We start from the raw sequence: 25,374 nt of genomic DNA on the forward strand, positions 1-25,374 counted from the left end.
TTTTTTTTTTTTTTTTTGGCAAGGAACGGGCACCCACGTACGGGCACGTCCTAGCTTATATATAGTACGGGCATGCCCTAGTGTATGTAATGTAAGTAATGTATGTAATGTAAGTAATGTATGTCTGTAATGTATGTAATGTCAGTAAATGTATGTATGTAATGTAAGTAATGTATGTATGTAATGTATGTAATGCAAGTAATGTATGTATGTAATGTAAGTAATGTATGTATGTAATGTATGTATAATGTAAGTAATGTATGTATGTAATGTATGTAATGTATGTATGTAATGTAAGTAATGTATGTATGTAATGTAAGTCATGTATGTATGTAATGTAAGTAATGTATGTATGTAATGTAAGTCATGTATGTATGTAATGTAAGTAATGTATGTATGTAATGTAAGTAATGTATGTAATGTATGTATGTAATGTAGGTAATGTATGTATGTAATGTAAGTAATGTATGTATGTATTGTAAGTAATGTATGTATGTAATGTAAGTAATGTATGTTTGTAATGTAAGTAATGTAAGTAATGTATGTATGTAATGTATGTATGTAATGTAAGTAATGTATGTAAGTAATGTATGTAATGTAAGTAATGTAAGTAATGTATGTAATGTAAGTAATGTGTGTGTAATGTGTGTGTAATGTGTGTGTAATGTGTGTGTAATGTGTGTGTGTGTGTGTGTGTGTGTGTGTGTGTGTGTGTGTGTGTGTGTGTGTGTGTGTGTGTGTGTGTGTGTGTGTGTGTGTGTGTGTGTGTGTGTGTGTGTGTGTGTGTGTGTGTGTGTGTGTATATATATATATACATATATATATATATATATATATATACATACATATTACATATACACACACATATGTTATAATTTGTTTTCTTTTTTAAATCATGCCAAATTTTAGGACTTGCTGGATAAAACAACTCTGGATTATCAACATGGCACTCGACTGCAAGGCAGCCCATCGTTCAACATCGCAGAAATGATTACGCAAAATGTTCTGCTGGAGCTTGGTGCTGCAATATCGGCAGGCTATGGCATGGCTACTCTGCAGAAGCAGGGGCATACATTATGAGAACTAAACCAGCACGATCGTGGGGGAATGGATTCAGCATGCCATACAAGAGGTCAAGGAGGCAGATAAGAAGATGGTTGGAGAAGTTGTTATTTAAGTTTACTTGGGTGGTGTCAGTGCTGGGACAACATGGGATGTGATGGTTGAGATTATGGTCAAATACCCTTTTCCACTTTCAACACATAAATACCATAAACCATATCTCCATACCAGCTCTCGGTAAATTCCATCTGAGCGGTTTGCTTTGTTTACTCGATCTTCCCGTCTCTTTTGGCCTCCATCACGCAGCCGTCCACTACCCGACGGCCCTGATCCACCTGATAGCGCCATGGTGGGAGCACTGCCCCCTCCTACCGGTCGTGCCTGTGAGACACATGCACACACAATATTACATGTTAAATCTGGACATTTAATGATCAGAAAATCGACTGAAAAACCGCATGTGCAGATCAAGAGGTTATATTTGGCAAAAATATATATATAAAGTATATAAAGTATGACCAAAAAGTATGACCAAAAAGTATATATAAAAGTATATATAAAAGTATATATAAAGTATATATAAAGTATATATAAAGTATGACTAAAAATATATAAAGGTCATGACCTGCTGTAGAAAGTAGAATTTGACACCAATGAAACAATGGAAATGCCTCCGCCCACGTTCGTCAACCAACTGTTACATCTGATCTTCGTTAAACTTATCAGAATGTGAGGAACAAAAAATATGTAAAAGATGGTTTGTGGAGAGCACCCAGTGTGCCAGTCTCCAAGACAAATCACCAGTTTTCTTTTGTATCAGCTTCTGATAAAAGGCTTTCCAGTTAGGTTGGAAGCGGGTATTCTAAAGGCAAACAATCGTGCCACTCATTAGATTGCCACTTTCTGAGAGACTGCCGAATTAGCTTTACACACGTTTTATCCAAGTTATGCTGTTCATCCGCACTAAACAAAGAGCCAAAATTAATCTCGGGCAAATATTTGCATACTGAGCCAGGGACTGTTCCCACAAGGATGAGTACTAGGTTCAGGAAAGCAATCGAGTCATCAGCGTAGCCAGGAGAGAGTTCCCAGTCCCAGTGTGCATTCATTTTTCGGAACACCTTAAGTACATCACATAATAACATCACATTCTGATGTCAAATGGATGGAATGCATCCCAGCCTTAGCTGCTAGTGCTGCAGCACTCATCCATTGGGTATTTCCAATCATCATATCAGCAACATTTTCGATGTCTTTTTTTTTTACAAAGCAATCAATGATGAAGCGATCACTTCTTATTCTTTTAAGAGTATGGTTCTGTTATAATAGGAAAGCTCCCGCTTTACCATGAAAGCTCGCCAGGCATTCAGCAGGCTATTGCAAAAGGGTGGGAGCAGCAACAGATCTATGCGTGTAGTGTCCATTAGAAACATTTCAAGTGAGTTATTTAATTTCTCCACTGTTGAAGGAGACAGGAGGCAGTGCACGTGTGTGTGTGTGTGTGTGTGTGTGTGTGTGTGTGTGTGTGTGTGTGTGTGTGTGTGTGTGTGTGTGTGTGTGTGTGTGTGTGTGTGTGTGTGTGTGTGTGTGTGTGTGTGTGTGTGTATATATGTATATATATATATATATATATATATATTGTTGTGGATTTGAGAATCTTGTTGTAAATATCACCCTGAGTAGTGTAATGATTCCTTGTAAAAATCTCTGTTTTGTGTGTAAAGGTCAAAGGTCGTCCTCTTAGTTAGTCCATATACATGCACGTAGAAAAACATATACCCTTCTAAATAGCTATTTCTTTATTATGTGTATTAGCATAAGGCTGTGTCTCCGATTAATTGACTCTGCATTGCACCGAATTGAAATAAGACAGATTCCCTTCCATTCCCAAAGCCTCCATTGCCAACTGCATTGGGCGGTTTTCTTCATCCCAAAACTCCATTGAGCACGCGGCCAGCTCGGAGAAGAAAGGCGTGTCTCCGCCCCTCGTCATCAGAAGGTGGAGTGAGCCAGCCCCGACCAACCAACCAAGCACGAGGGGTTTGGCTTGAGAGGGCGGAGAGAGAACGATCGGGGAGGTTCGCGACGGTTCGAGGGTGTGGCCTATATAACCCGTCACGCGACGCCCCCACCACAAGAGATGTGTCAGAGAGTTGTTGAGTACCGCAGTCCATCAGTGGAGGAAGAGCAGTCCACCGAGAGTGGAGTTGAGCCCAGTGGAGGAGGAGCAGCAGCGTGGAGCTGAACCACCGCAGCTTTGAACCAACCGGAGCTGAACCACCGCAGCTTTGATTTCCGCAGCTTTGAGCGTTGACAGCAGTTTCGGCTGCGGCTACAAAGCGACGCCGCCGTGCTAACACGCCTGAGGAGGGGCGGCGGCTGCTCACTCCCGGCCCGACCCTTCTCCTGCTCCAGCTGAACGTTCCTCTCCTTCCTGCCATTCCTATCATCATCCCCGTGTAAGTCTGACTGTCATCTGTTTTGTGTGTCTTGTCCTGGGGTATAAGTTAAGCCTGTGTAGATAAGCTAGAAATTGCACTGTGTCTTCTGGTCCTTCCATCCTTCTGTAAATTATTTTCGTTTCTTTCCTTCTCCTTGGTTACTTTTGACTTGTACATCATTAGTTAGTAATAAATTATATTTGTTCTTCCTACCTTGCCTTTCTTTCCTTTACATCCGTTCGTCCTTGTCTTTTCCCGATTGAATACCTGTGGCACGATTTGGCCAACGTTTCGGAATCGGGTTAGTGAATGCTAATGACTCGAACTTCGGGTTGCTAAAAAACCGCTCGGTAACTAGACCATCTAAAACCGGGGTTCGAGCGGGAGTCCCTCCCCTGCTTCGCGGTCAGGAGTGGCACTCAGGTCCTTGGGACTTTTTGAAGACCAAATACCCTGGCTGCTCCCGACCGGAAGGAGCGTTGGGACCCCCAGGACTCACGTCGGTCAGTCGCGGACAAGGGGATTAATCCCCCCTTCTTAAGGAGAAAAGGGGCCGACGTGGAGATCCGTAACAATATATATATATACAGTCACGTGAAAAAGTAAGTACACCCCATGTAAAGTTTTGACTTTTTCAACATATTTCAACATACAGCTATTTGACCGTCATTTCAACAATATTGACAGATAAAGGCGATATAATATAATAAATATCATGAAACATTTACATTTTGTAGTCCATTGTATAATTTAAACAAACATAAATGCAAATTTCGCATGTGGAAAAAGTAAGTACACCCCTACATTTATCACGACTTCAAATACCTAAAATTAGAATCAGGTGCACCATCTCAGGTGCAAATGATTAGAACATCGTCAGAGAGGATCTTGGAGGAACCCGTCTCATTTAAACCTCAGACATTTAGTTTGGTTTGCTCTTTGTTGTTGAAGTGTGCGGCGTCACCATGCCTAGATCAAAAGAGCTCTCTGAGGCCTTCAGAAAGAAGGTTATAGATGCCTACGAGTCTGGGAAGGGATTTAGAAAGATCTCCAAACAATTTGAAATCAATCATTCGACTGTCCGGAAGATCATCTACAAGTGGAGAAGATTCCAATCAACTGCAAACTTGTTCAGGACAGGCCGCCCCAGCAAGTCCAGCCCGAGAGCAGACCGCAAGATGCTGAAAGAAGTCTCTAAGAACCCCAGAATGTCATCACAGGACCTACAGGTAGCTCTTGCCACTGTTGATGTCAAAGTGCACGAGTCTACACAAATTTGATCTCCATGGGAGGTGTGCCAGGAGGAAACCTTTGCTGTCCAGAAAGAACATCAGGGCAAGACTAAAGTTTGCCAATGAACACCTCGGCAAAGACCAGCACTTCTGGAACAATGTGCTCTGGACAGATGAGTCAAAGGTAGAGCTATTTGGCCACAGTACCAGAAGACATGTTTGGCAAAAACCAATAGACAGCAAAGACAGCATTTGACCACAAGAACCTGATACCAACTGTAAAGCATGGTGGTGGAAGCATCAGGGCCTGGGCAGCTCACCATCATAGAATCCACTATGAATTCTTCATTGTACCAGAGGGTGCTTGAGGATAATGTGAGGCCATCTGTCGGAAAGTTGAAGCTCAACCGAAGGTGGACCTTGCAACATGACAATGACCCTAAACATACCAGTAAATCCACCAAGGAATGGCTGAAAAGAAAGAAATGGAGGGTTCTGGAATGGCCAAGTCAAAGCCCGGATCTAAATGCCATCGAGATGTTGTGCGGGGATTTGAAACGAGCTGTGCATGCAAGAAACCCCTCAAACATCGCACAGCTGAAATAATTCTGCATGGAGGAGTGGGCAACAATTTATCCCAGTCGATGTCAGAGACTGGTCGACAGTTATAAGAAACGCCGACTTGAGGTTGTTTCTGCCAAAGGGGGCAATACCATCTATTAGAGCCAAGGGTGTACTTACTTTTTCCAAATGTGAAATTTGCATTTGTGTTTATTTAAATTATACAATGGACTACAAAATGTAAATGTTTCATGATATTTGTTATATTATATCACCTTTATCTATCAATATTGTTGAAATGAAGATCAAATAGCTGTATGTTGAAATGTGTTGAAAAAGTCAAAACTTTACATGGGGTGTACTTACTTTTTCACTTGACTGTATATATATATATATATACATATAAGCAAAGATTTGCGGTTGGGAGTACGTATATCCAAATGACTCCATGGTAAGATCTCCAACCTTTAATTGAACAAACAATGACTCAACGTTTCGATTAACAACATGTGAAGCCACACGCCTCCGTTAATCTTCCTCAAGAGTGATAAAATCATCTCAACATCCCCTTACATGCACAGTGGGCGGGGTACATGCAAAGTGGGGTGGGCAATGCTGGACAGCCAATGAAACCGTATCACACAGCTCTCGTGAACGGAGACGTTACCGACCAAATTCAAAAATCAACCGCATATTAACAGTTCAAAATAATCCTGTAAGCAATGCTGGATTATAACGCAAGTGTTGAGAAAATCCGGAACAATCATTACATTTAATCAAAAGTTAAACTTGCAAACAATTAAATTGTAAATTAAATTAAAACTGTAAATATATTAAAGCCAAAAAATTTTAAGACAAAATAAAATTGTCACATTATCAAGATCATCACATGTGGCCCTATGCGGTAAAGGTGAATGTGGGAAGGAGGTTGGTTTTAGGGGGGATAAAATGGGGGGGGGGGGAACCAGAGGGGGTTGGAAGTGGAGGGGGGGTGTGGGAGAGGGGTGGTTTGGAGGGATTGGAGGTGGGAGGGGGCAATTTGTCCGAATAAAAACCTTGTGTGATATATTATGTGGACTCGTTGTTCAAAGTACGGAATGCCTGCTTCGTTTACACAAGAGTGGGTCAAAAGCTACCGGTAAGTCAACGACCTCTTGTGTGATCGAGGTAACAGTTTCTTCTGTGTGCCAAGCCTCCAAAACACGTCTTCTGTTTCTGTTGGGTGTGGAGCCCAAAATATCAACCCTGTCCCATAAAGGTGTGTGGCCTTCCTTAAGGCCGTGTTTGGCAATAGCAGATCTGCTAGGATTGTCTCTTCCCAATTGAATATCTGTGGCACGATTTGGCCAACGTTCAGAATCGGGCCTAGTCATTGTTAACGGTTCGGGCCGCGGCGCCATCCGCTCGGCAAATTAACATCTTATCCGCGGTCCATAACAATTGGTGTCTGGGAGTGAGATTCGGGGTCCGAACCAAATTTTTTATAACATAAAAAAAAAATTTGGTCAAAATTTGGAGCGGCCGAAATTTTGTTATAACATCCCAAATTGAAAATCGTGCCATGGATAGTCAAGGCGGCGGGATGCCGGTGGGGGAACTAGAAGAGGGGTTAGGGGTAACCCAGGACCAGAGGGAGGAAATGGAGGAGAGCAATGGTGAGGTGGTTGAGGAGGTGTCAGGTGCACAAAATGGCGCCCTCGCGCACGTGGTTACAGCGGCACCAAATTTAGCGGCGCCCGTGACCGTAGCAGCGCCGCAAATGGACTGGGGCCTATTCATGCTGCAAATGCGGGCCCTCATGGAAGAGAACAGGGGGCTGGGAGACCAAATTGGGGCAATGAGGGACGAAGCGAGGGGTACTAGTGAGCAATTAAGAGACGGGTTAAACAATATGGGAAATAAACTTGAGAGTTTAGACAAGAAATTTGAGGGGTTAGACAATAATTTTAAGGGGTTCGACAATAAATTTGAGGGGTTAGACAACGGGATAAAAGAGGTAAAGAATGGGTTAACGGGGCTAGAAGATAGGATGGAAGACAAATTGTGGGCAATAGGGGAGCAATCCGCCCGGGAAATCAAACGGATGGGGAACCAGATAGAGGAGGTGAAAATCGGGTTGGAAGGTAAATTGGATGCTCAGAGGAATGAATTGGAACAGATGAGGGTGGCATCTACCAAAGAGATGGGAGAAATGAAGGAGGAAATAAGACGAGGTGTAAGCGAGGAGGTCTCGGGGGTACGCGAGGAGGTAAAGCAAGGTGAGAAGCGTATGGAGAAAGAGGGGAGGAATAATACGGCAAAGTTACAAGGGGGCATAGAGGACCTGACGCAGTAGGTGGAACAGCTGACGGTGGGACAGACGGAGTTAGTGGAGCAGGTACAAAAGAACACTGCGGTACTAGGAGGGTTAAAGGCGACACAAAAAGAACTAAAAAATGACTTGATAGCGACAAAGAGGGAATGTCAGATGGTACGTGAGGGACTGGCAACGAGGTTGGACGAGGTGACGGAGGCAATGGAGACAAAGGACCGAGAGGTGAGGACGCACATAGAAACGGTCAAGGTGGCGTTAGAGGACGAAATTGAGGAGACGCACCGAGAAATAAAAGAGGTGAAGCAAAAATTAGAGGAGGTGGAAGAGGGGGTGAGTGAAATTAAGAAGAGACGGAGGGAAACTAAGAGGGAGATAAAGGAGGAGGTGATGGAATATGTACAAGCTCGGTGCTCAAATCGTGATGGTGTGCTCGCTAACCAAATAAAGTTTGCAGGTGGCGGAGGAGGTGCGGAGACGAGGTGCCGAGGTGAATGGCGATATACGCGGAAATGTATATGGTGTGAGGGGAGCTTCAGTCGGCTTGGGGGTTGGTTTGGACCCGGGTGTTCGTGAGAGGCCGCTGGTGAAGTGTGTGACAGGTACGGTGTGCGAAAGAGGAGGTGTGCAAGAATGTCCGACTATGGGGTGTGTGAGGAAAAAGTGCACGCCGAGGAGTGAGTGTGCCGTCGAGAGTGAGTTGGTCGTAGCGCGTGTGCGGGGGGGCACATGGAAGCGCGTCGTGGGGAGTGTTACAGGGGATGTAACGGAAGCATGCACACCTGTGGTGAGTGTTACGGAGGGTGTAACGGGAGAGTGTGCGCGAGAAAGGTGTGTAACGGACAGGTGCATGAGGAAAGAGTGCGCTGTCAAGAGTAAGGGAGAATGCACACCTGTGGTGAGTGTTACTGAGGGTGCAACGGGAGAGTGTGCGCGAGAAAGGTGTGTAACGGACGGGTGCATGAGTACAGAGTGCGCTGTCAAAAGTAAGGGTGAATGCGCGACCGAGTGTGGTGGTGAAAGTAGTAAGAGTGACACGGAGCGTGAGTTGGTTGTGGCAGGTGAGAGAGGATGTACACCTGGAATGGAAGGATGCACACCTGGAATGGTAGAGCGCGTATGGGAATGCACGCTGGAGTTGGTAGTGAGGCACGTGGTTGGGTGTGCAAGTGAGAGCACACCTGTGGTTGTCACAGAGGAGGTGACCGAGGAGGGAGCGCGAAGAGGTGTGTTGGTGAGGTGTGCGAACGACGAGTGTGTGCAAAGGTGTGCGGTGGTCAGGTGTGTGACAAAGTCTGTAAGCGGAATGAGTGTACCTGGGTGTGTAAGAGAAGGTGCAATGACAAATAGCATGGGAATGGCTGGATGTATGAGCAAGGAACGGGCTGCGGGGTGTAAGCTTTCAAGTGGAGCATCGACGCTAACCGGGTTAGCGGCTAGAGCGACGTATAGCCGAATCGGGTCCTCGGTGCGTGCCGGGCAGCTTTGCGTGCCGCGGGGATCCGCGGGGATTGTGACCGCGGCGGTTTCGAAAGAACCGCCGGGCCGCGCTCTGACAGGCCGCGTCCGTGCTCCGCTATGCGGAGCGGGCGGCCCGGTAGGAAGGGTCGTCATGGCGACCCCTTTTTGTTGAGGCGTTCCGGCAGGGCGAGATCGGGCCATTGGACGGCTCTGTGCCGAGATGGTGTGTGGGATCTCGGCCCGGGTAAACCTCCTTCCCTGCACCGAAGGCCGGACGGATCCAGCCGCCGGCACCAAGCAACCCGCATTCATTGCTCGGCTTTGCGAAGCCGAGCTTTGGAGATGAATTGGCGCACCGAGAGGCTCTAGTGAGTAGACGTGTGATGAGGATAGTGTTTTGGACCCGAAATTGAAAAGCAAAATTTGATGATTGGCAGAGTGATGATTGGCAGATGATTGGTAGAGTGATTGGCAAATTTTTAATTCGCTGGAATTTGGTGTGCAAAATTGGTAGTGAGAGATACCCGATGTGGTGGGATGGCAACTCTGCCTTCTCTCACAGCGGGGGCAAAGGAGCACTAGTGTTATGGGGTTGGCAGTGAAAACTAGCCCGGGAGGGTTATGATAATGATAGGGATCTAGAGAAGATGACCTTAGGTAACGTTAAGGTTAGGTAGTGACAATGATACCTGTAGTGGGGACGCAGGTAGATTAGTTTGGATGATAATGACGTGGTATGTGCTTAGTTTAAAGGGAAGACGGGGAGCACTAAGTTAGCAGGGCAACAGGTAGTTCAGATGATGCCGTGTGTGTGGTTAAAAGGTGAGATTGCACAGGTGTGCAACTGAACAGGTGTATGGAGCAGTGTATGAGGGAGTGATGGTGATGTGTGTTGTGTTGACCCAAATGGTCCAGGGAGGAAGGAGGGTGCAGGTGGCACCAGGTGTGATTGCACAGGTGTGCAACGGCAGGTGTATGGAGAATGGTTGTGTGGAAGACATGGAGTGTGGAATATATTGAGTATGGAATGGATGGTCGTGGAGTGAGTATGGTGGAAACCGTGGAGTGGAGTGGATGGTGCGAAGGTGTGGATGGGGGAAAGGAGGATGGACCCCATCACGAATACCCGGGGAGGGTAGTGTAAGAGTTAGGTAGAGGGTACAGGTAAATTGTGGTTGGATATTGGCATCTGTGGTGCAGGTAGTTGCACAGGAGTGTAGTGATGGGTGCATTAGTGTCGTGGAAATGGCTGGGCGTGTAGCCTGTTAGTGTGTGTGTAGTTAAATGGGCACTCCACCACTGTGAGGATGTCGGCCAGGTGAGGCCACAGGTGAGCTCTGGGAGCCGGTAGAGTTGTTGTGGATGGGGCCCGAGGATCCGGAGGACGGACCCGGGTAGCCCAGTGCCAGAGGGCACCAAGGGGTGACAGAGCCAGGAGGGGCCTTCCCCAATTAGATAGGTTAGGGTAAGGAGCTAGGTAAGCTCGGGTGGCAACTACAGTGGTGGAGGTGTGCAGGTGGGTAGACCTGCTGGGAGAGCTACACGACTCAGCCCTGAAATTGTGCAAGGGCACAGGGAGTTGCATCGGGGGAGTGAGACCCCAAATTGAGGAAGCACCACAGTTTGGTCAATGGGAATTTGGTTCTTAAAACCGCATAGAGTAAGATGGCCAATGGATTGGCAGGGAAGACCCCGGGTAGTGTAAAGTGTGTTAATGTCATTTAGAGGATAGTTAGGATGGAGATCTCCTCGCACCATCTGCATCCACTCACCTGGGATGACATACCTCCACACCATGCCAGGTTGTTTTGTTATTTTTATTGTGCAAATGTTTGGAATGTGAGACGCATCATGACGTGGGTGTGACATTGTGCTGGTGTTCCATCTCTTCCTCCTTATGAGGATTGATGATGAATTGGGTGATGGCACATTTTGATTAGTGGGATTGTGAAGACGAATTTGGTGTTGGAGAAATATGGGGGAGACGTGACAGTAGTGACGAATTTGTAAAGGTGTAGATTGTTGGAAATATGGGGTAAGGGCAAGGGTAGAGTAGGTGACAAGGGGGGGGGTGACGTACGGTAGGGACGAGCTTTTCTCCGCTCCGTCTCCATACGCACCTCGCCTTGCATTGCCTTGTTTGATGTGTACCCTTGAGACCTTACCCCTCGCTCATCTGTCTTTTCCCCCTTTTGTCTCCCACATCAGGACCGTGCGCCACTGGGCGCCGAGGGGAGCGTGCGTGAGTCCGCCATTTTGTGCCCGAACTCTCGCAACCACAGCTGCCTGCATCGATGCACCACTTATGGACCACATGTCTGTGGCTGAGCACCACTCATGGACCCCACGGGTTGGGGCATGGCCCCTCTGCTGGAACCGGCCATGATGGCCTGAGATCTTGCTGGCGGACCTTGGCCACAGGGCACCTATGCCCCACAAGTGAACCACACTAGTCGGCCCTGTGGGCCATAAATAAATAACAATGGACACGTGTTGTGCTTGCTTTTATTATGTCCATCTAGTCCGCCAGCAAGAAGAACATAAAGAAAGACAACATCTGGAAGAACATTGGCCAGCAGAGGGAGCCGAAGAGCAAGACCACCAGCAGGGTTTGTTTATTTTTATTATGAACTGGTGACTGTGCACTTATGGTGCTGTATGGGGCTTTATGGTGCTGGTTATTGGTGCTGGTGCGTCGATGCAGCGCAGGCTGTCTCCCCCTTCCCCCCCCCCCCCCCAAAAGGAACAATCGCAGGTCCTGGGTTGCGTTGTGTAAATACAATTAGCGTCATTTGTAAATAATGCTCCCCACCGTTCATGTATAGTTTGAAAACCATTCCGCAATTCGGTTATCCTGTGGGCGTAAATCTGTTAGGCAGGGTGCAATGCAGCAGGGGGACATACTTATTTGTGTTTTAAAACTGTCACACTCAGGGTCAGGTTAAATGTAGAGGGAACTACATCTATGTGTCACAGTAAAGTTAAAGTTTTGTAGGCCCGAGCACGTGCCCAGAGGATGAGGGTGCAGTGTTGCGGATTTGAGAATCCTGTGTTTTTTTTTATTGTTGTAAAGTGTAATGAATACTTGTAAATATCTCCGGTTGGTGTGTAAAGGTCAAAGGTAGTCCTCTTAGTTACTCCATATACATGCACGTAGCAAATCATATACCCTTCTAAATAGTTATTTCCTTATTCTGTGTATTAGCTTAAGGCTCTGTTTCCCATTAATTGACACTGCATTGCACCGAATCAGGTAAGACAGAATCCCTTTTCAAGTCTCCCCCAATCCTCTCAGTGCATTGGGCGGTTTTCTTCACCCCAAACTCCATTACGCACGCGGTCAAGCCCACGAACAAGGGCGTTGCCCGCCCCTTGTCATCGGAAGGTGGAGCCAGGAGAGCCCTTGCCGACCAACCAAACACGAGGGGTTTGGCTTGAGAGGGCGGAGAGAGAACGATCGGGGAGGTTCGCGAAGGTTCGAGGGTGTGGCCTATATAACCCGCGGCGGGACGCCCCCACGAGGGAGAGATGAGTCCTTGGAGAGCATGCAACGCACCTGAGGAAGCACGCCTGAGCTTTGAAACCATCGCAGCTTTGAACCACCACAGCTCTAACCATCGCAGCTTTGGGCTTTGACGGCAGCTTCGACCGTGGCCGCGAAGGAACGCGCCGTGCGAAACGGATCGAGAAGGGGCGGCAGCTGCTCACTCCCAGCCCGACCGTGCTCCGGTTCCAGTTGAACCTTCCTCTCGTTCCAGCCAATCGTTCCTGCCTTCATCCCCCATTCGTGTGAGTCTGATTGTCATCTGTTTTGTGTGTCTTGTCCTGGGGTGTAAGTAAGTTTGCACAGTATAAGCTAGTAATTGCACTGTGTCTTCTGGTCCTTCCATCCCTCTGTAAATTGTTTTCTTATTCTTCCTTCTCCTTGGTTCTTTTGATTGTGTAAATAATAGTTGGTAATAAATCATATTTGTATTTCCTACCTTCGTTCTTCTTCTTCATGCTCGTCCGGTCGTCTTTGTGATTTCCCCATTGAAAACCTGTGGCGCGATTTTGGCCAACGTTCAGGATCGGGTTAGTCTCTGCTAATGGTTCGTGCCGCGGTTGCTAAACCGCTCGGCAATTAACATCTGTCCGCGGTCGCGAACGAGGTTGCGCACCTGCCTCTCCGGAGGGAGTTTGTGCAGCTTCAGGACCACGTCGGTCAGTCGTAGGCGAGGGGATTAATCCCCCCTCGATAAGGGGGAAAGAGGCCGACGGAGGGATCCGCAACATATATATATATATATATATATATATATTGTTATGAATTTTGGGGTGGTGATATATAGATTCAGGTAGATCTGCATAGGTAGGTGCTCCGATGATCGTGGGTAGAAAGAACCACTTCGATGTACATAAGTCAGGGACCTGTTTAGCCCGAATGTCGGATTAAGTGTATATTCGTCCCCGTTATGAGGAATGGGGCGTGTTAACTAGCGTAGGGATTATGTTAATTCCCCTGTGTGTTAGCCCTTGTGATCTATCCTTTGGCTCTTTTGGCACTGCACCATAGACACTAGTCAGGCCCATTAGTACACACATAGCAAATAACGATAAAACCACCAAGAAGCCAGACATCAACACCAGGGCTAACAACACCGCCTGGTTGAACACACATCGCTCAAGCAGGCCGAAGAACGCCCCAGAGACTCGTGATTGGTCAGGGCAGACCAAGAAGGACTCGCTATTGGGCAGGAGTCGACCAACCAAGGGCCAGATTAAAGAAGGAACCATGACTGGTCACCACGAAGGAAGAAGTTACCAGCCGATTGGGGGAAAGAAGGAGGAGCAGTAAGCAGCACGCTGATTGGCAGGGCACGCCGATGACGTCAAAGGGTGGCCTGCGGGAATTGGTGGAGGGCGAAAGACGGTAGTGGTGGCTTGCGGGCATTGGTAGAGAGAGACAGATGATGTCACGAGGGGTCGATAAAAGTACAAGGAGACCGACATTTTCTCTCTCTCCTCTCTCTGCGCTGGACTCGCTTCTTCTTGCTCTCTCTGCTCTCTCTGCCCTCTTGCCCTGGACTCGCTTCTTCTTGCCCTCTCTCTCTCTCGCTTGCCCTTCACGCCTTCATTTGTCCTTCCTCGCCCCTTGGATCTTCCTCTGTCCCTCGACGTTCCTGCCTCTCGCTCACCGCTGGCCTTCGACACTCATACTGAAACGATCCATTGGCGTGCGAGGAGAACTGAGGCCTGATTTTGTGCGCGCGTGCCAACATCGGGCGGTTTCCCGCCAATACCGGAGCCACGTCGGGACTGCACGCTCAGGGCCGGACGATCCCTGACGAGACCACAAGCGAGTTGCGCTAAGTGCACGATAACCCACACTATTTATTTTATCCAGTTTATATTCCCCTCTGTCTGTGTTATTCGTCTGGTGCGGGTGCGGTCCATTTAGGACATTTATTTACCGTCGCGTTGCTAGTTACCGGCATTCCGTTAAATAAACCTGTTTATTTTTGTACATTCTAAACGGGTTTTTCGTTTGAGTTATTTTTTTATTTTTTTTGTATACTGAATCGAGGCTCGTGAAAGAGCTAACATTAACTTCACAAACAAATCGACCAGACAAACAAAATACACAAAAAGAGGGAGCGGAAGACAAGATGGGGAGAAAAGGGGAAGCACACACACACAACATCCGAGAGCAGGGATATGTGTGGAAGGGAGAGGGCCCGGGGGGAGGAGGCGTGGGAAGGGGGGGGGAGGGGAGGGAGAAGTATAAAGCACAAGGACACCAAGGACTTCCAGGAGAAAGTTGGGATTTCAAAAAGTGGAATTGGGGTGAAATTAGCGGGGGTAGAAAAGATCAAGGTTTTGGATGGGGGAAGATAAGAGATGGTGGTGAACAGCTGTTTTAAAGACTTGGAGGGTGGAGTGGGATTGAAGAGAGTGAGGGAGTTTGTTCCAGAGGCGGGAGAAAAGAGGAATGAAGGAGTGAAGGTGAGCAGAGAGTCTTGATTTTGGCAGTTTAACCAAAAGAGGGTTGCAGGCAGATCTTGTGCGACCTGTAGGAATATTTGCGGGACAGAGCCCAGAGAGAGCTGGGGGGACAAGGCCAGAGAGGAGTCGGTAGAAGACGGAAAGACCACCAACCTGCCTGCGGTGAGTGAGTGAGAGGCCCTTGGAGTTAGCTTCATCGCGGGAGATTCCAATGATTCTGAATGCTTTGGTTTCAACAGCGTGAAGACGAGCTAGGTGTGAGGCAGGAGCACCAGCCCAGACGGGAGAGCAGTATTCCATTGAGCTGCGGATGAAAGCCTTGTATGTGGTGAGGAGCTCAGGTGTGCCAAGGAAGGACTTCGCACGACGGAGGATGCCCAGTCGGCGACTGGCTTTGGAGGCCAGATTTGAAATGTGGTTTTTCCAGGAAAGATCATGGCAGATAGTGAGACCCAAAAGCTTGAGTGACAGAACTTCTTGGAGAGGATTATTCAGAAAGTGGATGGGAGGGTTGTCCAGTCGGTCTTTTCGGAGAGACATCGTAAGAGTGTGAGATTTGTCAGGATTGAAAGACATGTTCCACTTGTTTGCCCAGTCTGTGATTTTGTCAATGTCTGCAGAGAGTGAGGAGGCTGCAGACTGCCGATCTGAGGGATGAAGAATGGAACGACAGAGAGTAGAGTCGTCAGCAAAGAGATAGAGAGGATTTTCAAGAGAGTCAGAGAGATCATTGATGAAGACCAGATAAAGCACAAGGCCCAGAACACTGCCTTGGGGAACTCCAGCCTGAACAGGAAGAGGAGATGAGAGAAACCCATTCAGGGCCACACGTTGACTACGACTAGAGAGGAAGTGCGCCAGCCATGCGTGGAGATTTCCATGGATACCAAAAGAGGAGAGTTTGGTGAGCAGAGCGGGGTGCCAGACCGTATCGAAGGCACGTGATATGTCAAGGGAGACTGCTCTAATTTCCTGTTTGGCATTGAGGACCTCCATCCATTGTTGAGAAAGCAGAAGCAGCATGTCCAGAGTGGAGTGTCCAGGTCTGAAACCAAATTGATGATCAGAGATCAAGCCATTGGAGAAGAGGAAAGATTTCATATCTGAAGCAATGATGGATTCCATGACTTTGCTGATAATTGGGAGAAGGCTGATTGGTCTGTAGTTGCTGGGATCTGTTTTTGCACCTTTTTTGTGCAAAGCGGTGATGTTGGCAGATTTCCAAGCAGATGGAAGATGAACTTGAGCAAAATAGAGGGTGAAGAGAACAGAGAGGGGGAGTGAAAGAGCGGAAGAACATGATTTTAGGACCCGTGGGCTGATGCCGTCAGGTCCAGTTGCAGAATCAGAGTCGAGGGTTGACAGAAGCTTTTCCACCTTGTCAGGAGGAAAGGACACAGAGTCCAGGAACAGCGGGGTACGACTGGGTACGGTGGGTACAGAGAGGGATGGGTTTGGGACACAAGATTTAGAGGCAAACACAGAGTTGAGGCATTCAGCTTTTTCACGTGCGGAGTCAGCCGTGTGGCCATTTAAGGTGAGGGAGGGGATGGAGGGGGAACAAACACCAGAAACAGATTTCACCAGACGCCACCAGGATTTGGAAGAGGGAGACAGATAAGAGAGTTCGGTCCTGAGGACGGAGAGATATTGTTTCCTGGCTCTCCTGAGGGTGGACACACACTTGTTTCGGGCTTTGTGAAAGGAAATGAGATTTCCTTCCGTTGGATTTGCTTTCCAGGAGACGAAAGCAAGTTGTTTCTGGGCAATAGCCTCACCACAAGATTCCGTGTACCATGGACGGGAGGAAGGGTATGACAACTGAAGACGAGAAGGGATAAATCTGTGCATGAGAGAGAGCAATTTACTTTGGAAGAATTCCCAGGATGAGTTGATGTCAGAGGCAGTAGAGATGGGAGACCAGTCCAGATGATTGATGGCTGCTTGAAGACCGTGCCAGTTGGCCTGAGTGAAATGCCAGACTCGTCGACGCTGAGGAGGCTCTCTGAAAATGGTCAGAGAGATGTCCACTTTAACAAGCACATGATCAGAAGAGCCGATTGGAGCAGAAGAAGAGCAGCAGACATTTTCAGGGAAGTTAGTCATAACCAAGTCCAGAAGAGAAGATTCTCCGTTGACTGAGATCCGGGTTGGGAAATTGACAGATTGTGTCAGACCCAGTGAGTCACAGAAGTCCTTTGCTGAAGAGCCATGGCTGGTGAGAGAGGTACCCACCCCCAGCCAACTGGCATGGTGACAGTTGAAATCACCACATATGAGGAAGAGAGAGTTGGGATGGGTAGATAGAAGTTGGTCCATATTATCAGACAGCGAGATGTAGATGGAGTCATCACTGTTTGGTGGACGGTACAACACGCATATGAACAAAAGGTGGGAGCGAAGGGGAAGCCGTAGCCAAAGGTATTCCTGGGGGTGAGGTGGAGAGAGGGCAGTGCAGGGCGAGTGAGGAAGAGAGTTTTTTATAAAGATAGCAACCCCACCTCCAAGACGAGGCTCAGGTCTATCATACCGGAGGAGGGAGTAACCTGGGAGAGATACCAAGGAATCAGAGACATCATGAAGGAGGAAGGTTTCTGTTAAGCAGATCACGTCTGGTTTGTCAGAAGCAACCTGTATGGAGAGATCAGTTAAGTTTGAGCGAAGGCCCCGGATGTTTGAGGTCCATACTGTTAAGGAAGAGGAAGGGGGAGCATCGGATACAGAACAGGGGGGGGGGAGCGGTAGGGCAGGATGTGGAAGAGGAGGAAGAGGTAGGGAGAGCTGTTGCAGGTGTGTCAGAGATTACAGAATAGCTTGGAGAAAGGGAAGAATGGGGAGGAGAAAAGGTTTGATGGTGTTTGGGTGAGGCGCAGTGAGGTGTTATTTGAGGAGGGGGAAGAGTGAGGCAGAAGGTTGAGGAAGATGAAGGTGAAAGTTGGAAGGGGGAAGAAGCGGGGAGGACGCTTTGAGGAGGAGGGGTGAGAGGGGAGTCTAGGAGGGGAGGAGTGAGGGAGAGTCTCGGAGGGGAGGGGTGTGGGGGGAGTTTAGGAGGGAAGGGGCAGCGGGGGAGATTTGAAAGGGATGGGTGTTTGGGAAGATTTGGGGGGGAGGGGCAAGGGGGAAGATTCGACAGAGATGGGTGATGGGGAAGATTTGGAGGGGAGGGGTGTGATTGGATTTTGAAAAGTGTACGATTTATGGGAAACGAACATTTATTGCAAAATGAGTTTCTTGAGACATTCGAGTCAAAAATACGTTTGAGGACGCTGAAGGGTGGGTGGAGTTCTGGAGAGTTTAGGGAATGAATGAAAGATGCACTGTAAGAGATGGAATTTTTTTTTTGAATGAATAGAATTGGTGAGCAAGTTGAAAGCATCCTTTTATAGAAGAAGTAGAAAAAAGTGTTATAGAATATGACATAATAATAAAGTTCTTCAGGGGACAGATGAAACATGTATTAACAACTTGATCACGTGATCTCGAACAACGTGGTCGAAGAACGAAAGAACAAATAACGAAGAACGAAAGAGCAAAAGAACGAAGAACGAAAGAACAAATAAGAACGCACAAGCGGATAAGAACAGGGAAGGAAAAAAAATTTTTGGTTTTTTTTGAGATTTTAAAACAAGGGAGTATGGGTGAAAAGACCGTGAAAAACAGAGACCGAAAGTAGTTGCAGCGCGATCGAAGAACCGCTGAGACAAAAAACAAAAGCCTCAAGCCAAGGTCTGAGGACACGGTAGCCGACTAGTACTACACTAGGCCTCAGAATACACGATACGAAAAAACCGACGATTCTGTACACAGGTATGAAAAACCAACACCGAGAAACCTATTAAAGTCACCCCAATAGGTACATGCACCGAAAGAAAGATAAAGATACGACAAAAACACAAATGTGAAAGATCACTTAGCTTCGAAAGCGTGAGCGCATGGAACAGCTTCGAAAAGACGTGACCTCACCTCGATTTTGACCTCGATTTTTGACCTCGATTTTTTGACCTCGAATCGACGTGACCTCGAAGACCTTTTTGCAGGTTTGAAGACTGCTCGGTGGATCGCTCAGGTAAAAGCTTCTTCTTCTTCTTCTTCTTCTCTTTCCTCCCCCGCGCATATATATAGTAAAGTCCGCTATTTGAACTGAACTCCTCGAAGTAACGCTCGATTTGCTATCCGTGATTTTCCGGTATTCACCCAGGGGAATCACAGGACAATATATACATAGACAGTCGTCCCTCGCTATATCGCGGTTCACCTTTCGCGGCCTCACTGTATCGCGGATTTTTAACTCTTACATATCTAATTTTATATCGCGGATTTTTCGCTATATCGCGGGATTTTGCGGTATAAATGTATTTTTATATCCTATTATTTTAAATATTTTTGTGGTAAAATAAGCATTTTCTAGCCTAAAAATTTTTTAAACGTTAAAAAATAAGAAAAATACAGTAATTAAAACATATTACAAGAAATAAAATACTGTACATAGTGTACAGTAGAAGAGTAGACAAAGGGACAAAGAGTCATGCGTATGGAAAACGCAGATGCGGCAGCTTCCACTTGCACTAGTTACCCACGTGAGATCGTACACGGCACGCTACTGGCTGATGGATTAGAGGCGACCAACCAGAGCATGGTGTTCTGTATCCTGGGCTCTGATTGGCTCAGCGACCATAGCATCATTCTCTGTATCTCCCGCGCATAGCATGCATTCAGCATCTCGCCTTGTCCATTTCACATCGACGTGCGATCGCTACTCGTAGTGTTACTCTGCGGTGTTGCGTTTGTGTGATTTATCTGTAAAAGTTTTAAATTTATTTCAACCCCTACAATGCCGCCCAAACGTTCTGCACCTTCTAAGGTATCTGACACTGAACCTAAGCGGCAGAGGAAGATGCTAACCATCGTTGAAAAAGTGCAACTTCTCGACATGTTAAAGCAAGGGAGAAGCTTCGCGGCTGTAGGCTGCCATTACAGCATCAATGAATCTTCGGTCCGGTACATTAAGAAGGACGAAAAGAATATCAGGACGACAGCAGCAGTGTCTTTTAACAAGACTGCGAAGAGGGTGGTAACGTCCCGCAATAAGGCCATTGTAAGGATGGAGTCTGCATTGGCCCTGTGGATCAGCGACTGCAGGAGGAAGGATATCTCGCTGGATACCAACACCATCCGCACAAAGGCCAAGAAACTTCACGATCGTTTTGCTGAAAGCGGTGACGATCACGACGGCAACGAGGAGGACGAGGACGACAATGCAGAAGCAGGACCATCGAGTGCTTCTCCCACCAAACAAACCACATTCAGTGCCAGCAAGGGCTGGTTTGATAAGTTTCAGAAGCGCTTTGGACTTAGGAGCGTTACTCTGCATGGGGAAGCTGCCTCTGCGGATAAAGCTGGAGCTGAAGAATATGTGAATAACACATTTAAAACGCTCATCGAGGAAGGGGGCTATAGGCCCGAACAAGTCTTCAACATGGATGAAACGGGCCTATTCTGGAAAAGGATGCCGTCTCGCACTTTTATTATGAAGGACGAAGCCAAAGCCCCCGGATTCAAGGCCCAAAAAGATCATGTAACGGTAATTATGTGTGGGAATGCTGCGGGTTTTATGATTAAGCCAGGTCTTATTTATAAGTCAAAAAACCCAAGGGCTCTCAAAAACAGAAATAAGAATGTGTTGCCAGTTTACTGGATGCACAACACTAAGGCCTGGATGACTAAAGTTCTTACATCTGATTGGTTGCATCAGTGCTTTATACCGGAGGTGAAGCTTTATCTGGCAGAGAAAGGCCTCAAATTCAAAGTGGTTCTGATCATGGACAATGCTGGAGGCCACGCAGTTGATCTATCGTATGATGGTGTGCAGATAGAGTTCTTGCCGCCGAACACCACATCGCTGATTCAGCCGATGGATCAAGGCGTTATTCGCGCTTTTAAGGCGCTTTATACGCGAAGCGCCCTGCAAAACCTCGTTGATGCTATGGACTCTGACGAAGACTTCTCGCTGAAGGCGTACTGGCGTGAATACACCATTGCATCGTGTCTCCTAAATATTCAGAAGGCCATAAAGGAGATGAAGAGTGCAACTTTAAATGCCAGCTGGAAGAAATTGTGGCCAGAAGTCGTCCATGACTATTACGGGTTCTCTCCTGAAGAGGTTTATCATTCCGCAGTTGATAAGGCTGTGAAGCTGGCAAAACTTCTTGGCGGAGATGGCTTCAACAACATGACTCACGAGGATGTTAATGAGCTGATTGATGCCCACTCACAACCGTTGACAGATGAAGACCTCACGGAGATGACGAAGTCAGCAAGCGAGGAAGAGGAAGAGGAACAAGAGGAACCAGGGTCTCAAGAAGAAGAGGAGGTTGGCCTAACACTCGAACGGCTCGCAACCATGGTCAGAATGGCCAAAGACCTTCAGCGAGTGGCTCAAGAATGGGACCCCCACATGCTTCGTTCGTTGCAGTTTGCAAATACCATCGAGAGGGGCATGACGGTTTATAAAAACCTTCTTGCACAGAATAAGAAGCAGCACCAGCAACTCCCCATAACCATGTTCCTCACTCGCAAGAAGAGACAAGTTACGCCTACGCCTTCAGCGGAAACTGAAGTTGCAAACGAGGGCGAAGATACTACACCACCTGACGAAGCGCCTGATGCAGTGGCGCCTTCAGAAGGGCTGTAATGCCCTTTCTGGCTGTGCAGTACATTCATCATCATCATCATCACCTTCATCGTCATCAGTACTGCACAGCTAATTCATCATCATCTTCATCACGCAAGTTGTAGTATCTTCAATGCTGAGTACCCATTAGAATTTTATATGTTGTTAAAATTACGTATGTTTAAGAGTGTAAAAAGTGTTTAAGAGTATAGGAAGTGTTTATAAGAGTATGGGAAAGGTTAATAAGAGTGTGAGAAAGGTTAATAAGAGTGTGGGAAAGGTTAATAAGAGTGTGGGGAGGGTCATAAAGCTTTAAAAAATATATATAAATAATAAAATAAAAATATGGTCGCTACTTCGCGGATTTTCGTCTATCGCGGGGGGTTCTGGAACGTAACCCCCGCGATAAACGAGGGATCACTGTATATGTATACAGTGCCAACACCCCCTTTCAAAATTTTCACCTTTTGTTGCTTTATAGCCTGGAATTAAAGCCTCTGAGGCACATGAAAGGCACAGCTAAGCGCTTAAGATCGACAGATGATAAAAAGTGCTAAAATACCGAGATAAAAAGCACTTATAAGCTACCAGATGAAAGCAGCTGGAGAATGCCCGAAGACGCGGTTCAAATTGCTTCCAAGAATCCTAAGGGAGGAGTTTTGCATTCACCTTGCTGGATGCGCAAACCTTGCGGAGAGGTCTACTGAAATGCACCTGGCAGTACAAGTTGTGTTTCTTGTTCCTTCCTTGGTCAACGTGCAGAACGAGCAGTCACCTCCTTTCAGGACTGGAACCAGACTGCCTCCAGACACTTTGCCAGGCCCTAACCTGTGGGTTTGCTGATGGTCTTTGTTGTGTTCTTGAAAACAGTTTGGTATTTCCTCAGTGTGTCATGTTTGTCGAGTGGATGGTTTAGGTCAACGGATTATCGTGGGCGAGGGGGAATCATAACTGTATGATCTGTATCAAATTGTTATATTACAGTAATGTACATTGATTCTGTTATTGCTGTTGATACGTGTTTTTCTCTCCTCCAATCTATCCATCCCCCATTTATTAAAACTAATTACTTCAATTAACTTGTGTCGCCTGGTTCAGGTTTACGGGCTATTATCATATGGCTAATAATCCCGGCGTGATTAAAAAGCACAACCATGGGAAATTGGCATCATTACCGTAACGGTGGCTTTATAAGACTACTGCCGAATCACCCAAGCCACCGCTCGGGCTTCCATCCTGTTTCGATGGTCGATCCAGACAGAGCGTCGTATTATTGTTCAAGGTATCTGTGCCCCGAAAACCGAACAAAAGATCAATTCAGCTTTCCCAGTGGACAGCATATGGTCTCTTTTGACGATCCGTCCCTAAATTTGTGATTGCGAAGTGGGGGATTTGACCTCGAGTCCACCCCCGGTCAACCATAACATTAGTTTGTTAGGATTGGGATCGGAAAACTGGTCCGAAACCAGCGACCATAACAATATACATCAGGAGGAAGGCAACATAGTCATGGTGGTCCATGAGGCTTCTTCCTCAATCCAAGCTTCATTGTATACGTATATAATCATCTGTTTAAACATTCTCGCATTGCATTTTGTGAAAAGGCAAAGGCACGCCTTTTTATTGTTGTTAATAAATTCTTTTTGTTTGCAGACGCAAGGGCTCATTGAAGAGCTCGAACACAGAACGGATCAGTACGCAACAACAAAAGGAACAGCAGAAAGAAAAGGGGAAATGTCAACAGCAAGGACGAGGGAGAAAATAGACGGAAACGGACAACAAGGGAATTGCCATCCTCTCTTCATTACAGCCATCAAGCCACAAAAATGAACGTGTAAAAATGACGAGCAAAATAAATAAATGAAAACCAAACAATAAAGCGAAAAGCTTTCAGTTGGAGATAACATTTAATAGTGAATTAGATGTTGATTGTAACCCGAGGGGGGGAAGAAAGAGTGTGCATCCAATGGATGGACAAGCAAGAGTTCTGCTGTATAGGTGTAAACAGAGTGATCAATGGGACTAAAACCTCATTTGCCACTCTTTTATACAAGCCCTGCGGTCTTTTAACAGTTCAATGATGTGAAAAGCAAAGCTGACACTTTGTCTGCTATCGCACACATCGCCAACTGAGTCCCCTTCCAATCTGTCAGCCACTGTTTGGAGTAGATAACTGTGCTTGGTGGCAATGGGACCTCAGATAGACACAAGGGAACAAATGAATTACTAGGTCAATCTGACCATCCAAATGGAACATAAGCTCTGCAGAATATGGGGCCGGGTTACTATAAATGGCCGACAAAAAAAAAAAAAACTCCTTCACATGAATGTAGGAGAGTTGTGTGACCTACTGAATTGAGAAATATCTTGTGTGTCATATACATGGGTACAACACCAAGGCCATCGACGGTAATACAAGGGAATAAGGCCATGAAGCGGAACGTGGGGCGCCAATGCACTTCACAAATCTCAGATCAATATCCAATTACAGTACTGGGGAGGGCATCAGGCCAAAACAGAATTAACACTCTTCACCTATCCAACAACCCTTTTGTTCTCTCCATGGTCCTCACTCTCGATCATTTTTATAATGCTCTTGGTGATTGGAGCGTTTCGACGCCGGGTGGAATCCTGCAGCTTCTGGTCAAGCAGCAAGATGTTTTCATGTCCGGTCTAGCTCGGTTATCAGTCCCATCTGTACTCACCTCCTTGTTTTTGGCCAGTTCTGCAATGGCTGCTGTCCGCTGCCGAGCGAATTCGTCATCGTCACGCGATCCTCCACTTCCAACAATGTCCTGCAGAGTCTTCCTCTGATCAAGTTCCTGTCCACTGGGCTCCCCATCACCTGACACGCATTTCTGTTGCAAACACCATCACTCACTCACTCCCTCACTCCACTCCTTACTGCAGCAACTTTTAAATTGACCTCTCAATGTCCACTTCAACGGCACATTACAAAAAAAAACTCAGAAGCAGTGTCAGTAGTCAAAAGTGAAATTGTATTTGTGATGAGGCTGTATTGCACCTGACCAAAGGGTACAAAGGGAGGTGGTCCTCCCTGGCGACGGGGCCTCGCGTGAGATTGCTGCAACAGGCTCTACGTGGACAAGAGGAATTACAGGACATGTGACAGGATATATCAACAGGATCATAGAAGTGTAAACAAAATGGCTATTTGTAGACAGAGAGAACAGAATCACAGTTTGTATGCAAAGATGATGTCACTTAAACTGCTAATTAAAGAAACGCCATAATAGTATGTCAAAAATAAATACAGACATAAACAACCAACACAATAATATCGTGAAACAGTATAAACTTTGACAAATTGATGCCCAAGCGACGGAAACATTTGCGCAACAAATTTCTCAAATAAACCTACTTTTATTGGACTCTGCGAGTGGGAGCTCAATTTGCTTTGATCAAATGATATTCACAGATTTACACTTACGCCCGTCATTCTTAATCGTAAAACGATCACACGATATTTGCCCATTCTTTAAAGCCTCAATTATTTCATCTCGAATGCAAAATAAAACATTGCAAACAACGAAAATAAATGCAATCAAACAGGCCACAATCATGAACGTCACCCATGAATGATCACTTCTGCTGTCTGACAGAACAATGTTATGTTATCAGGAAGTAAGG

At 46.6% G+C, this 25,374-nt stretch overlaps 1 protein-coding gene across 2 annotated transcripts in view; it reads right to left on the reverse strand.

The window, feature by feature from the left end:
* Positions 1-25,374, reverse strand: part of LOC137439707 (tudor domain-containing protein 3) — a gene marked incomplete at its 3' end in the record, with an annotated part of 198,467 nt that overhangs the window by 112,950 nt on the left and 60,143 nt on the right. For both annotated transcript variants that reach the window (XM_078768314.1, XM_078768313.1), the window contains 3 exon segments: positions 1,291-1,443; positions 24,429-24,581; positions 24,749-24,820. In XM_078768314.1, coding sequence (XP_078624440.1) covers positions 1,291-1,443; positions 24,429-24,581; positions 24,749-24,820 — 378 coding nt within the window.

This window comes from Myxine glutinosa, chromosome 14 (assembly GCF_964187855.1).
Source record: "Myxine glutinosa chromosome 14, kmMyxGlut1.1, whole genome shotgun sequence".
Taxonomy (NCBI): Eukaryota; Metazoa; Chordata; class Myxini; order Myxiniformes; family Myxinidae; genus Myxine; species Myxine glutinosa.